Source organism: Sinocyclocheilus grahami, unplaced genomic scaffold (genome assembly GCF_001515645.1).
Source record: "Sinocyclocheilus grahami isolate Dianchi unplaced genomic scaffold, SAMN03320097.WGS_v1.1 scaffold209.1, whole genome shotgun sequence".
Classification (NCBI taxonomy): Eukaryota; Metazoa; Chordata; class Actinopteri; order Cypriniformes; family Cyprinidae; genus Sinocyclocheilus; species Sinocyclocheilus grahami.
Genome location: NW_015505388.1, coordinates 1,994,920 through 2,010,524, shown reverse-complemented (window position 1 = coordinate 2,010,524; position 15,605 = coordinate 1,994,920). Strand labels below are relative to the sequence as shown.

The following is a 15,605-nucleotide window of genomic DNA, read 5'->3' as shown; positions in this document are numbered from 1 at the left end:
AAAGATAGACATATTCACTGATCAAAGGTCTTCGTTCACACTGCAGCCCAATCTGATTTGATTTTCAAATTCAAATGTTAGGACTGACTTTCCACAATCAACTTGGCAAATTATGAAACTTGATCAGTTTGTTCCGACAACATCTGAGAGTAAATTACTACCGAACGTGTAGATAGAATAAAATCAAGACTTCTTTTGGCTGTGCTAAACAAAAATGACAGAGGAGATCATTGACCTTTAATACACAAACGTTTATTCAGCCAAACTAAGCAACATTATAATAAGAACAGATGTGTGACTGAGCAAGAAAGCGAGCTTGACAGACCAGGACACAAGTCTCAAGTTAAAGATTTACTGAAGATAAATCACATTCCTCAGAAACTCTGCTACGATCTTTTTGGTCACGGTACATGGTGCCACTCCATAAAAACAGAAAAGTCTAATCCAAAGACCTAAAAGCGTCACATTTGACATTCTGTTTTTGGACATTTTTCTGTTCTTTAATAAGAAATGAATTTTAGACCACAGAATTTGTGGCACTTCTTGTAATCTACCAGAGAACATAAAAAAGACCTATAAATCATGAATTAGACACAGATAGAGGAGAAGAGAGAGTGCACATGTAAGGGTAGTTCTATTCACAGGAAGTAATCCAGCTCAAAGCGAACGTATGAGTTCTTCTCATCATTGAAGATAAGAGGATAATGTGCGATCAGTGCATCCTGGGAGCCGATGTAGATGGAGTTGTAGATCTTCCAGTACACATCACGCACTTTGCGTGCAGGATGGAACAAACCCTATTGAGGTAGAATAAACAGTTTGCCATTAGATAAGTCTTTACAAAGTCAATGAGAAAAATCACAAAAAAGTGTGCTGATTCCATGTCTGAAGTGAAATGTACCTGCAAGCAATACTGCAGCATGCGACAGGGCCCAATTGCCACCCGCAGACCCTCGAGGGCCCCCATGACAGCTTGGATGACATGAGGAGACGTTTCGAACACATTTGGCCAAACATAGTTGAGCAAATGATTGAGAGAATCTTCACAGCCAAAGCCATAAACTCCCAGAGACATATGCTGCACCACTGCACTGGCTGTCTGCCTGTGTACAAGATCCCTGCGATGGAAATACAGAAAGTTATAGAGGCTTACTGAAAACAATCTGCATGTTTTAAGTGGCAACTCTCTTGTGAAAAGCAGTAATTCTTTTCCCAGCTTACCGGTCCATCAGAGCATCCTCCAACAAAGGTGTGACAGCATAGATATAATCTTTGCCCATTTCACCAATGTACTCAAACAGGAAGGACAGAGACTTTAGGACACCGTTCTGAACATTAAGCTCAGGAACACGGTACTCGTTCATCAACGCAGGAAGCACAGTAAAAGGCGAACAAGTCTCGGCCACGATAGCGATGGCTACCGTTGTGCACACACGGTTCTGACGCTCCTGCACCTTCAGATTGTTGAGCAGCGTGGCCAGCACATCGTGAGGACTAGAGAATGAAGAACAGAACAAATTAAAAATCAACGTTTTCAAACCTCTAATGACAGATTCTGCGTTACTGAGAAGGATTTTGTGTTTTACCCAATGGCCTTGGCAATGTAGCCGAAAGTATTGACAGTAGCTCTGCGGATGGCCTTCTTGTGGGCTTTCAACAACTCCAACAATTCAAAACAGATGCGCATCCATTCCCTGGCAGACACATACTCTGCACCCCTGCAAAGGACACAATGATGTGTTTAGGAGGCATTATCCAAATATTTCAAATGTTAAGAGCTCACATTCTGCAGGGAACTGTAGGACTGACCTGTCAGCGATTCTGCCCACTAGATCAATGCAGTTCTCTTGCACCTTCTCATGTCTGTTCTTCAAGATGGGAGTTAAACGTGGAAGCAAGTCTTTGATTGGTGGTGTCATCTTGTGCATACCTGCCAATGGGACATTTACACACTTATTCATACTCAAAAGAAAGCAAAGCAGGAGAAATAACTCTCTCATTTATGCAATGAACTGATATTATTTGTTCACCGAATCCAAAACAATTACGGAAAAACAATTTTTTAGCTGAAAACTAAAAGCAAAATAAGGTTTCTGTAATTTAAGTTCGGGTAATTTTTGGTCATGGGGAAATTAGTCGGAGACAGGTTCACCTGCTGCAGCGTATCCACGTTATGTCTATCCACAAATGTCAATTAGAAAAACACTAAGCATCACTTTTTCAGTAAATGACTTCGCTCCTCAAAATTATTTTTTGCTGTTCTGGCTAAGCATTTTTGGTTATAGAAATTTTAATGCATCACTACAAACAAACGTAGGGAAAAAATGTGCGCCAAAGTTTAATACTTAGGGTTAGGGCTTAGATGCTGGCAAACACCAGTAATGAAGCACTTTGACCAACACTCACCAATAACATTGACAATAGCTTTAAGGGCTCCAAGAATGCTACCCAGCACTTCTGGGTATTCTTCTCCCAGATACTCATACAACACCACACCCAAATGGCCCATGAGCTTTTCCTACATGGAAATGTCAGCGCATGATTAGTATACAGTACTGTTTAACCAATCAAATAAATGTCCAGTCCAGATATGTGCATATGGCACCCCTCACCTCTTGGCATGTCTTCATGACCACCGCTGTACGAGAAATCAGGTCAGCAGCCTGTTGACGGACTTTGGCGGATTTGTTGTTCAGACGCCACAGCACTGTACCGCAGATCTGAGGCAAGTACGGTTTAACTCTCTTACCCAAAGCATTTACCACCGTACCGAAGCCATTTAGCATTACAGAGTCCTGGAGATACAGGCGAGATTAAGATGCAAGATGATGACAAAGCAGGATTTCTTAGATGCAGCGAAGTCTGTAACTCACCTCAGTAGTCTGTTCCTGGAAGGCGTACAGGATACCGTCAATAAGCTGCTCCTCCAGTTTGTGATCAATGTCAGCTGCACCAAGGTTGCCCATGATTTTCTCAATGGTCTCCATGACCATTTTTCTGTACTGTTCAGCTTCATCCTTCAAGTCATCCACGATACGGGAAATAATCTCAGCTGCCCCCACCTTATTAGCCAGCTCCACTGTAGTGTCCACTAACTGTTAAGCAAGTAAAAAGGTTAAATGCGTGTTGTTAATGGTTAACGTTATTTCTAATCACGTGACGATCTCACATACCTGTCTGTAGTTGCGTCTATCCAATGCCATTCGGTGCTGCCAGAAATGTTTAAAGAAGGGGGGCAAAATCTCTGTTTTAATGTAATTGGCTTCCACACCATCTGTGCCACAGCACTGCTTCACCACCTGAAATGTGCAAGAAAAAAAAAAGTTTAGCCTAAAATGTTTTAGAAAGATTACATTTTCAATGCTTCCGAATAGTTTTTTCCTAACACACCTTGAGGACAATCTTCTTCATCTCCTCGTCAGGAGACTGGAACTCTCGAATAAGGATAAGCATCACTTCTCTGGTGTAATAGTTGGCATATTCAGCATCCATAAGCGGAATCAAGTATCCAATGGCTTTCAAAAAGGCAGCAAGACCCTGACACGACACAAAAAAAACTTAGTTACTAAGAATGTCAATCTTTGGGTTGCAGCCCAAAAAGTTTGAAAGCAAATAGTACAAATAAAATGTCAATTTTTCATTGACCAAACACATGCTCACCTTGCCTCTGTGTTGCCTGATACCTTTCCAAAGAGGTTTCAGCACAGAATCAAAAGACTCAATACCGTATGGTGTAGCAGCTTCAGCCAGGGCAGCGATAGCCAGAGCACTGATGGTTCGCACTTTCTGCTGCTCATCCACGAGACCTGAGGGGGAAAAAAACAACAGCTTGAGACTGGCCCATATAGCAATGTAAAAGATTTTTGGTACACTCACATACAGAAAGATCAAGACCAAAATGCCATACTAACCATGCTCTATAATCTCCACCAAGCTGCGGAGATGGGGCAGGATAGCACAGCCCATGAGAATAGCGATCTGCTGTACAATCTTGATACCCGTGTGACGAGCCTGCCAGGATTTCTTGCTCTTGCAAACAGCCTTGAGGAAAGGCAGTAGAGATGGAATGCCCAGGGCAGACGCCACAACGGCGAAAGCACGAGCTGTCGTGTTTCTCACATACTCGTCCATGTTGTCAATGTCAGGCCTCATGGTGGAGATCATAGTGGCCAGACCAGCAGCCTGTGAATGAATAAATGCAGATTCCATTAAGGCCTTTAAAATTTCTAAATTAATTAGACAACGGTTGGGATGCTGTTATCGACCAAAGATGATATTTACTATTTAGTCAACCATCTTACCTTTGCCAAGTTGGAGATGATCTCTCTACCCTCTACTCTAGCATAGTAATCTTCATCAATCAGCAAGGGCTCAATCACTACAAGAATCTGCAAGAACAAACAGGAATGTTAGAAAAGACACATGAAAGGTAATACATTTCTCCACCCAAGTATTAAAAGGAATGCTTACATGTAATGCAGACTTACCTTGTGGACGTATGGTCGAACCAAGTCATCAAGTTTGTACAGGATACGATCAATGACTTTCACCAAGAGATGACGTTCCTGGTCCTCCAGTGTAGGAGACATCAGCAGTGGCAGGATCTGGTTAAAGAGGGGTCCTGCACCAAACTCTCTGGCTTTATCTGTAATTTGACGAAGAGCAGCCTGAAAGGAGAGAGTTAGTTAGAGATCATCTTTTTAAGATTATGTGTTACAGTCCATCAAGTTTGAGAGAGGATACTAACCTTTCTCATGGGAGGCGTTCCATTCTTGATCTTTAGGAGCAGCTTCATGATCTTGCGCTCCTTCTGTTCTTCTGGACTGAGGGTGGACTCATCAACTTCAACCTGCAAACAGAGATTGGATAATCGGTCAAAAATATATTTTTGTATGATTTATATAATACCTGTAATAATAAAAAAAAAAAACACATTATTAGCAAATTTTTTAAATAATACTACTAATGCTGTTATTACTAATAGTATTTAGTAGTTTTGTAAAGCATCACTATTATCTCACATACTTTCTTAATTCCATACAAACTTCCAGCACCATTTGTCGCAAGTCCATGAATGAAGCATCAAATCATGTGGCTTATTGAGAACAACACTGCTATGACTTTGATAAGTGATTGTGCGTACGATCTTTGCCCAGCAGGCAAAAAAATTGGGTGTACAATCCCATAGACTTAACATTGGACAAAACTTTGTGACATATCTCCGCATCAGAATGTTGCAGAGACTTGGGGATGGGCTCAATTTCACTAATAAGCAGCCAATAAATGGTGATATTTAAACTTCCTAGCCATGCCCTAGCAACCAGTTACAGCACCCTAGGAACCACCCCATAGACTTCCACTGAAAAAGAATGAGAAATATCTCTGAATCAAAAAATAGTAGAGACATGGGGATAGGCTCTTTGGACTCAAACTGCCAAGCATTCTTTAAATATGACCCTGGCAATCTGGCCATGCCCAATCTAACCATTTAGAGTACCCTAGTAACCATATAATAAATTGAACCAGTGATATCGCTGACCCAGAACAACAGAGACATGAGGGTGGACTAATTTGACTCAGACTAGCAAGAAATTGAACCAGTGATATCTCTGAACCAGAACAACAGAGACATGAGGGTGGACTCATTTGACTCAGACTATCTAGTAGTCTTTATCACCATGGAAGCTGTCTAACCAAGTCATAGCAACCATTGAGAACACATCTAGCACCCTTATATTATAAAGCTATAAATCACAGCTACAGAACACCATAGTGACACATCTGGGTTGTCACTTTTGACTATGTCAGTAGGCTTTAGGTATAAACAACTATTATGATTTTTGTCATAATCGTGCAGCCCTACAAACAGGCCACATCTTTGGATCAGAACAACATAGGCTGCATTTACACTGGCACAAAAAAAATAAAAATTTTTGCTCACATCTGACACTGATCGGAATTTGTTGCACACGTGTAAACAAAAATCCGCACGAGATCTGATCTTTTTGCATTCGATCTAAGCCACTTCCAAATGTGGTTTTAAATCAGATACATATCCAATATCTGGACATCCAACCTACGTTTAAACACACATATCTGATTCCCCGCAGAACTCCCAATGTGAGGGCGACACATCTGCCCATCAAGATTGTGTTTTAATGCCGGTGTGCTGTATGCACTCGCACTTTATTGAGATGGAAACTTTATATTGGTAAGAAATTGTACATTCAGGAGCTGGTTTTCAACCCCTGCCCTGTGAATATTATAAATACAACAGCTAAACGCTACATTATATCTCTCAGCAATGAGGTGATAACGGTTTTTGTTATTAAACCAACAAGCTTCACTTGTTCGCAAGCTTCACACTCGCATTCTCTCTTTCTCTCATTAATTCATTTGAATTCATTTCAATAAATATAATAAACACTACTTTATTTTACTAAAGAATTCTACTTCTAACGAGCTGTAGATAAAATAGCCTAACAAATGAAAATTACCATTATTTTCCGTTATTTACACGTTCAGTCAGATTTTGTGCTGCGAAATGTTCATGCCAGCCATTGTCCATGCTGGCAAATAATAATGGCCACTCCACATGAATTATATAAATAATTTTAATAGCACGGCCATTCAAACCCCGAGGGTCTACCATGTGCACAGTAAAGCGATCACTTAGGGCTGGGCGATAATGATAATTATCGCGATATAATTTTCCTCGATAAAACGATATGAAGAGTCCGATAAAAGTTCGATATAATGTTTATGCGCCAAAAGCGGAATGAAACGGCGCGACTCATTTGAATTGCACCACACCGACCGTTTATCCGCTCGGATCAAAGTTTAAAATGCCGCGCAGTGCGCGCTCACTAGAGCAGATGTGTTTACTCAGTCACGCGAGCATTAAGCAGCGCTGTGAGATCCAGTGCTTGAATTCAGCGATGAACACAAATGACTCCGTGATTTAAACTAGTTTAAAGTCAAACAGGAGAAACACTGTGTGCAACGATACAGTCAGAAGGCTTTTCAATCTACAAATCACCATCATTTACCATGGACTTACTGTATTAACACTCACTGCACCATGGTATTGTGGCAGAAATTTGGGATATTCACACTGAAATTTATTAAAGGAGTAATGGTATATAATTGTAGTATGTATTTGTGATTAAGCTATAGCATGTGTGCATTTATACTGAATGTTTTTAGACTACTGTTTTTCATACAAATAGGCTACCTAAAAACCATATAGTTATATTTCTACCATGGTATTGAGGTGCTATATGTGTGGTTTTAACTGTGTTTATCATGATTTAAATGTATGCTACTATGGGTGACCAATGCTTTATAAAAAAAAAATACATCTATAATAAATAAATAAAACCTTGGTCAGAATAAATGTAACCATATAAAACTGAGGTTGCTACAATTTTTACAGATGTTACTGATTTTGATAATGAACAAAAATTTACCTCTGCATCCTAACTCAAGCTACTATCAAATGTGCATTTCTAAGAGACAAAAAGTGATATTATTATTATTAATATTATCAGGCAACCCAAACCGGTTTCTTGATTTGAAACAATATCACTTATTAGGACATGCAGAAACTAAGACATACATTTTTCTATTTAGATATTTATTTTGTCAAGGAAAACTTTCACTTTGGAGCAAAAATCTGGCTTTAAACTTGAAAGAAATAAAGATTTGACATTTATCGTGATCATTTTCTGACCATATCGCCCAGCTCTACGATCACTGCAGACAATCCTTTTGGGCGGGAATTAATTTAAACAGATACCGAATCCATGCATTAAGACTTGCAGAGTAAATGCTGCCATAAAGACATGGAGGTGGGCTATTTTGACTCAGACTGCCAAGTAGTTTCTATCACCTAAGCAACCGTATATCAACATAAACAAGCCATATCTCAGCACCAGGACATTGTACAGACATGGGGGTTGGCTCTCTAGCAATCACAAGGAAGACCCTAGTAACTTCCTAGTGCCATGTTTTACCACAGCATGCACCACTCACATTTTCTTCAAAAAAAATGTACATATCTAATAAGCATTATTCAAATTTATTTGTATTACTAAAAATATTTTCATAACTTTTAATAAGAATATTAATAACAACAAGTATTATTATTTAGAATATTACATTTTAATACTACTTTAAAAAATGAACAATTATTTTTTAAAAGCATCCCGATACTCCCAGGTTTTCCACAAACCTGGGATTCCTGGTGTACAATGGACTCACCAGCAGTTTATCAAAGTATTGGATGTCATCTGGCTTGAGGAAGGGCAGGTTTCCAGAGGGCTGATCGTTGACTTGTTTCATAGATCTGTCCTCTGTTTGCATGTGGAAGCCAGTCATGCCTCCGATGGGGGTGGGGGTGGCCGCTAACTTACGGGCTGGGGTGCGGATGGGCACATAGCCTGCTGGTGGAGGCAGTACCTAGGTAAATTGGCAGATGAAAACCAGTTAACAACAGCAAAATATCAATAAATTGATTTTCAGTTAGAAAGAAAAGGTATTCCATAGATATTAACATAGTTACATACTTTGTATCCTTCTGGAAACATGGCATCAAGTTCCTCATCAGTCAATGGGCGATTCCTCTCATCAATCTCTCGTTCCCAACGCCAAGCCTGCAGCTGTTCTGGGGTCATGCTCATCAGATGACCTGTAAACATTGAAAACTTTACAGAAACTTCCCCAAAATGACCCAGAAAAACAACAACACTGCATTTATATACAACAGAAACAACCAACAGTATCGGTCCAGTACCTGGAGTGGGTGTGGCCATATTCATAGCAGGTGTGCCAAGAGGGGTTTTTCCAGGGGTGAGCAGAGGAGTTGAAGAGCCCATCTGACTGGCTGGTGTTTCATCCCATCTTGACTTCCTCTTGCTTGCACCTGGGGTGGGCGTTTCACCCACTGACTCATCTCCTCTGTCTGTACGTGGAGTCTCAGCCCAGCCACTGCCATGACCAGGTGTCTCTAAAACACACAAAATAAAATGATTTCAAATCACTATGCTTTAAATACCTACTGTTAGTAAATGCACAACAAACTGGACAGAAAATAAAAGACCTCTCTCTGTCTTTGGTGTCTCATCCCAGCGGTTCTTGCGCACGCTGGAAGTGGCCCCTCCGTGGCCGGGAGTAGCATGTCCAGGGGTGTCTCGACCTGGTGTGGCAGCTCCAGCTGGGGTGTGGCTTGGTGTGGGCTCCCACATACGGGTGCTCGGAGTGGCTCCCGGGGTCTCGCTACCTTTGGAACGGCCAGGTGTCTCATCCCAGCGACTGCTGGAAGGTGTGTGTCCTGGAGTCTGGGTAAAGAGAAGAGGAGGATTAGCAATATTATATATAATGAGCAATATATATCTGGCTTTTTTATTCAATTTAAGTGAAGAAATAATATATCAAAATAATCGTTAGTTGCAGCCCTAGTGCTGTTAAAGAAAACTGACTCACATCAGAACCTCCATCTGCCTGGTCCCAACTGGACACTTTTCTGGGTGTGGTGTTGCTGGGGGTATGGTCAGCTGTCTGGTCCCAGCGTCGTTTGCGTTTAGCCCCAGCAGCCTGAGATGCAGCAGAGCCATTCACTGCTTTCAGCTCTCCAGATTTAGCTTTCTCTATCATCTGCAGCCTGATCTCTCTCTGGAGAAAACGCATTGAATGTTTTAGTCAAACAGGAACATCTCTTAATTTACGTTTCTTTAAAATCACCATTTCAGGTTTACTAAAAGCCAGTGTTAACTACCTCTTCTTTGGACAGATGCTGCTCCTTCATAACATCCATGTACGTCCTGACCTGCATCTTGGGGTCCGGTGTTTTGCCCCCTATGCGAAAGAGCACCAACAAGATGCGAGACGGTCAAGCCAAGTAAGTCTCAAAACCAGCGTTTTCACACACAAAGCACTACAGTCAACTGTCCCTGAATAGATGGCCTTAAATGTTTAAATTACTATCCTCTCATAACACAAAACAACCCTAGATAATAAAAGCTAAGCACTCTTAGTATACAGTCATACATTAAGAACAGGCAGGTACAAAGAGGTTTCAGTTGCTTTTAAGAGGAGATAAGGAGAGGATATAGCCATCACTGATGCAGGGTCCTGGGCTGTGCTCTCCAGAATACGTACACTTTCAGTGCCAAGGGTCCCTCTGCAGTCTGACTTCAACCGGCAGAAAAGAAGCCTAGAAAATTTCTCTTTACCATTAGTAACACTTTGGAAAAGGGTTTGAACTCACACACACAATAGCATACCACCTGTTCTACTCTTGTAACTCATTTAAACACAAATGGGGAAAAACCACTTTGCAAAATAATTTATTGTACTATACGTGTTGCAGCCAGAGACACTGAACACTTTGGGGAATTCTAATAAAATCTTAATTTAAATCAGAAACAAGTTAACTTAAAATGCACATTTGTGCATACTTATGCATCTGGTTTCATAAAAAAAAAATACATCTATGATGAATTGATATGAAAAGTTAAAATGGGAAAGGAGGACATGAAGTTGAGAAGAGAAAATTTGTCCTTGATGAGGCTTTAAAACAATATACAACTTCAAAAAAAAAAAAAAAAAGTTTCATGAAACCATTATGGATTCCCCTGAAAGACCCTCTGGCCACACACCAGAGCAAAACTACCAACTACGGTCTTGATTTATCTGATAAACAAGCTGCTTTTTTCTTGACCATAACCTACACAGGACGAGTTGCTGCACCCTTAAGAGAGTGCAGACAGGACTGGCATAGCAGTACTGCTGTAGGAGAGAAATTAAGGACAGTTAGTATGGGCCTGTGGAATCTTGGTACACAGATTCTTCAATAGATATATCTCTATTTTATGATAATAAAATAGAAATATATTTACACAACAGTTTTGTAAAGCTTCCTCTGTCTGGGACTACATGCAAGATGTTTTGCCTGATCCAGAATCAATTCCCTCCCATAATCTAACCCCGACTGATGCAGTTTGAGCGCGTGCAGCCTGTTGTAACACGTTCTGAAGTTCCTAAACTCCTTGCTAATTTGTACTGGTATGAGCACCCACAGGCCATAGGTTTAAAGATACTAAAATGGCTGGAAAACATTTTATTGGATGTTCAATTTGGCTTCAAACTACAACCGGATTTGTACAAACTACAACCGGGAAGCACAGTAAATTGTAAAGTTTGTCCACAGGCGGCTCAAGATTATTTAGAGTAACACTCTTTTTGGGAATATTACTGATTTTGACACATCATGGGTGTCTAGCCAACATGCCATTGGGCAAATATATAGAGTATATTATGGAACAAGTGAAAAGTGAAAAGAAAACTGACAGTAACTGCTCAACGATGTACACTGCAGCCTCTGGTATTATTAAACTTAAAAATGTATGTGTTTGAGGTGTCTGACTATTGTATTGCCTGTTTCACACACACACAAAAAAAAACATTAACCCTTCGAACAACACACCCACCTGCAACCTATGTCCTGATGGGACAAATTAAACCACCCAACCAACTGTCTCCCAAAACCTTTGCTGCCCAACTCATTTAAATCTCTGAATCAAAAATAACTGGTTCTCAGCACACCCCAGTAAATTATTTATGTCTTACGGAGTCTTCAGGGCTCAACACTAAGGATTTTTTCTACTGGCCCATTTGGGCCAGCCCAGTGGTTAAAATTTTTACTTGCCCTGCCAATATTTTCACTGGTCCTGCCACAACAAAAAAAAAAACGTTTTAATATCTACTATTCTAATAGATAAGCTTATATGACAAAGATTTTAGATGCCAATAAAATTTGACAATTTTCAATTCAAATTTCGATACCACAGCAAAAACTACTAGCCTAACAAATATAAAGTTCAAACATTATTAAAGACAACTGAACAGTCAGTAAATAAGAACAAATGAATAAATTACAAACAATAGCACAACTGAATGTCTAGAACAAAGATACAAATGAAATGATGCTTTAGGAAAAACTGCAGATGTCTGACAGCAGGTGGAGCTTCTGGAACAGCAGCATAGAGTGTTTCCTTGGTTACTACCACTATAAACAAAGTAGGGCTGTGCTTATGAACTTTAAATGCATTACACAGAGGCAAATGGAGGGGAAAAAATGCCATGTAAACTTTTCTGAAGACAGTCAGTTCCCCACAGAGATACATTCGTATAAACCCCCAATTCATTATTTAGGATTTTCTTCCAATATTTCGTACATTGTGAACATCTTGCTCTGCTTGTAGGGCTGCACGATTAATCGAAATTAAATTGCAAAGGCGATAAATCGCAATTAGGCAGAAGCTGCGATTGTCATGCGTATCTTTCAGTGAAGCACCGTTCTGTAATCAGCAGTAAATCTCCATCTGAAGGTCAGAGGGTGCTCTCACGCAGAAACTCCAAATACACCCCGCAGAAGAAATCCAGGAAATCCCTATAGCGGTTGCTGAATAAGGAATAATCAGATGATTTAACTGCTTTCATTGATTCAACTTGACTAATAAACACAACTACGACAATATATGGTTTATCTGAGTTAGTGTTATTATAATGTTTATTATAATAATGCAGAGCTAATCGACATAGCCTTTATCACTGCTTAAATACTATGAAATATGTTGCGTGCCTTATTCTGTGTAAGAAGCCACATCATCTCACAGAAGGATTTATTTAAAACACTCGCCAGACGTTATGAAGTGAGTTTGGAGTAAAAACGTTATTAAATGTGGTATTTTCACATGCTTTCAGATGGAGCAGCATTTATTACACAGAGCTGTAGTTCACTGACAAGCTACGCAAACAGCTTTCATAATCTCAGAACGATTTCTTCGATTTCATTATCATGCGATTATGAACGCGATTTTGAATAGCTTGTCAGTGAACTACGGCTCTGTGTAGTAAATGCTGCTCAATCAGAAAGCACGTGCTGGAGATTTACTACTGATTACAGAACCGGCTTCACTGACAAGATATGCAGGACAATCACATTCGATTAATCTGGCAGCCTTATCTGCCTGCTACAGTATTTTCCCCTCTTTGCGTCTCTGCCCTCTGTTAACGGCCGTTTACACACTTCGTAATATTTCCATATAAATGACATTTTGGAAAATGATTGCAGTGCAGTTTGTGTACAAGCCCGGAACAGAAAGCGGTTGAAATAAACAAAAAATGGCCAGTCGACCGGTATATCTGTACTACACTGTATAAATTAAATAGGCCTATAGATTAATAATTTTTAAAGCTACAAAGTTACTCGCCAAGGCCGGTATTTTGACATATGTCAGTTCAAGCGCAAGACGTGTGTCTCTGTGCACTCTGTACACACAGAACAGTGCGCGAGTACTGAATGGAGTTGTCTTTTGCATCTTGCTTCAATGCTTTAAAAAAAAACACATCATCTTCAGCGTCTCTGCCCTCTGTTAACGGCCGTTTACACACTTCGTAATATTTCCATATAAATGACATTTTGGAAAATGATTGCAGTGCAGTTTGTGTACAAGCCCGGAACAGAAAGTGGTTGAAATAAACAAAAAATGGCCAGTCGACCGGTATATCTGTACTACACTGTATAAATTAAATAGGCCTACAGATTAATCATTTTTAAAGCTACAAAGTTACTCGCCAAGGCCGGTATTTTGACATATGTCAGTTCAAGCGCAAGACGTGTGTCTCTGTGCACTCTGTACACACAGAACAGTGCGCGAGTACTGAATGGAGTTGTCTTTTGCATCTTGCTTCAATGCTTTAAAAAAAAACACATGCAAATGATAATCTTTTGTGGCGACACAGCAGTGGCCTGATCGGGCCAGTGACTAATTCATTGACTGTCCCAAGTTTCTTTCACGCTGGCCCTGGGCTATCGGGCAGTCCTTATTGTCGAGCCCTGGTCTCACAGGTCAGTTGAATCCAGGGAGCAAGTTGTTGGGTGGTGTTCGAAGGGTTAAGCAACAAAAAAACTGGTCTGGACCAGAACTTCATGGGCAGAGTAAATACTGATCGGCATGGACAGATAAAATAAACAGGAGAATGGTGGTGTAAAATTTACCATCAGCAAATGGATCGTGACGCTCTGGGGAGATGATCATCTTTTGTCTGCGTTTCTTGTACTCGTCCTCACGGTCTGAAATCTTCTGTGGTCTGTGTTCAGCAAAGGGATCATACTGCAGGATAGGCAAAAAAAAAGAATTTGTATGATCACAGTTCTCTTTTATATCCTTCCTCAAATGCATTTGGGAAACGCATACAAAATTGAAGCTTCATTAAACAAAAAAATGATTGGAACTTGAAGATATAACATCGGTTAATTACCTGCTCATCTGACTGAGGAATGGAATTGAGTATTGCAACCGGTGCATGATATCCTGGTTTCTTCTGTCCAAGCAGACTTGTGGATGAATCTTCATCATCATCCTGAAATAAAAATATTTGGGTTCAGAAACTCCTTCATGCAGTACTTACACATGCTGACATGGGCTCCTCTAAAACTATTTCAAGTATTATGAGATCACTTACATCTTCCTGCTCGTTGGCAGCAATTGAAGTCACATATCCAGCAAAGCGGCTGTCACTGCCTCCGTAGATCTCCTGGTCATAATATCCAGTGGAATCAAGCCCAACCCCCTGCTCAGCTCCCTCCACCAGGGCAGCTTTCATCCCCTGGATTTCCAGGATCTGAGCCTCAATGTCTAAGTAAAAAATACAACAACCAGATTTCAGAATCCTAAAATACCTATAAGCAGGTGAGTAATAATTCATATATGCTTCATTTATTACATATACACACACATACATAAGTTACACTCAATCAAGAATTGAAATACAATTTTCCATAATCCACTAATACAAAAATATAACAAATACTAATAAGCAATTCCTCAGAGAGGCGAGAAACAGGACAATTATCCACATACGTAAGTGTTTACATAAGCACGGTAAACAAACAGACAATTAATACAATTCATAATTTTAAAGAGAGATCGCTCAATTTGAATTTTTATAAAGATAAACTACCTTACAAAGGTAAAGTTTTGGTCTGTGTTCGCCTGCATGTTTGCAACGCCATTTTGGTTTCAATACACAAGTATTTAACCAGCGTAACATTCAAACTCTATGCAATAAAAACAGAAAATTGCCTATCGACTAAAGCGTATTTCTGCAAATGAATGTTACAAATAACTCTGCTATAAATCACAATACAAATCTCCGGATATAATATTTGTTGATATTTCTCATGTGCGCCACGACTAGGTTTAATTCAACGATCAGACGCCATATTCTATTCACAGCCTCAAACTGGCCCAATTCTACTTTTTCTCGCTAATTCCACTTCTTAGGACTAGAAAAGAACAGATACCCCAACTGCAATGTAGACATGAACGACAAAATCTGATATATTCTTCAATAAACTTTGAAAAATGAATTTACCGTCATGTGTTTTGGCGATCTGCGCCATTTTCGTGCTGTTGTGTGAGCCTCAGTACCGGAAGGCCTTTGACTGCACATCCGATTCCCTGCGCACACAAACAATGCGCATGCGCACAGCACAAAGACTAGGCGTCAACACAACTGGCAAATGGCAACACAATGTT

General features: G+C 40.1%; 1 protein-coding gene across 2 annotated transcripts; it reads right to left on the bottom strand.

The window, feature by feature from the left end:
• Positions 1–230: 230 nt before the first annotated feature.
• LOC107595847 (splicing factor 3B subunit 1-like) lies at positions 231–15,540 on the bottom strand. Of its 2 annotated transcripts, XM_016286425.1 has the most exons (25): positions 15,442–15,540; positions 14,530–14,702; positions 14,326–14,427; positions 14,063–14,177; positions 9,776–9,855; positions 9,484–9,672; positions 9,101–9,338; positions 8,795–9,007; positions 8,568–8,689; positions 8,263–8,460; positions 4,748–4,849; positions 4,488–4,667; positions 4,302–4,388; positions 3,912–4,182; positions 3,661–3,806; positions 3,391–3,537; positions 3,174–3,299; positions 2,874–3,095; positions 2,613–2,795; positions 2,407–2,518; positions 1,810–1,930; positions 1,587–1,718; positions 1,222–1,494; positions 902–1,118; positions 231–797 (listed from the first exon to the last, which is right to left on the bottom strand). In XM_016286425.1, the coding sequence occupies exons 1-25, from the start codon at positions 15,467–15,469 to the stop codon at positions 639–641; spliced, it is 3,936 nt and encodes a 1,311-aa protein (XP_016141911.1). In that variant the 5' UTR covers positions 15,470–15,540; the 3' UTR covers positions 231–638. The 2 variants fall into 2 exon arrangements, with proteins under 2 accessions (XP_016141911.1, XP_016141912.1); XM_016286426.1 differs by lacking the exons at positions 14,063–14,177; positions 14,326–14,427; positions 14,530–14,702; positions 15,442–15,540 and adding an exon at positions 10,159–11,863.
• Positions 15,541–15,605: the final 65 nt, after the last annotated feature.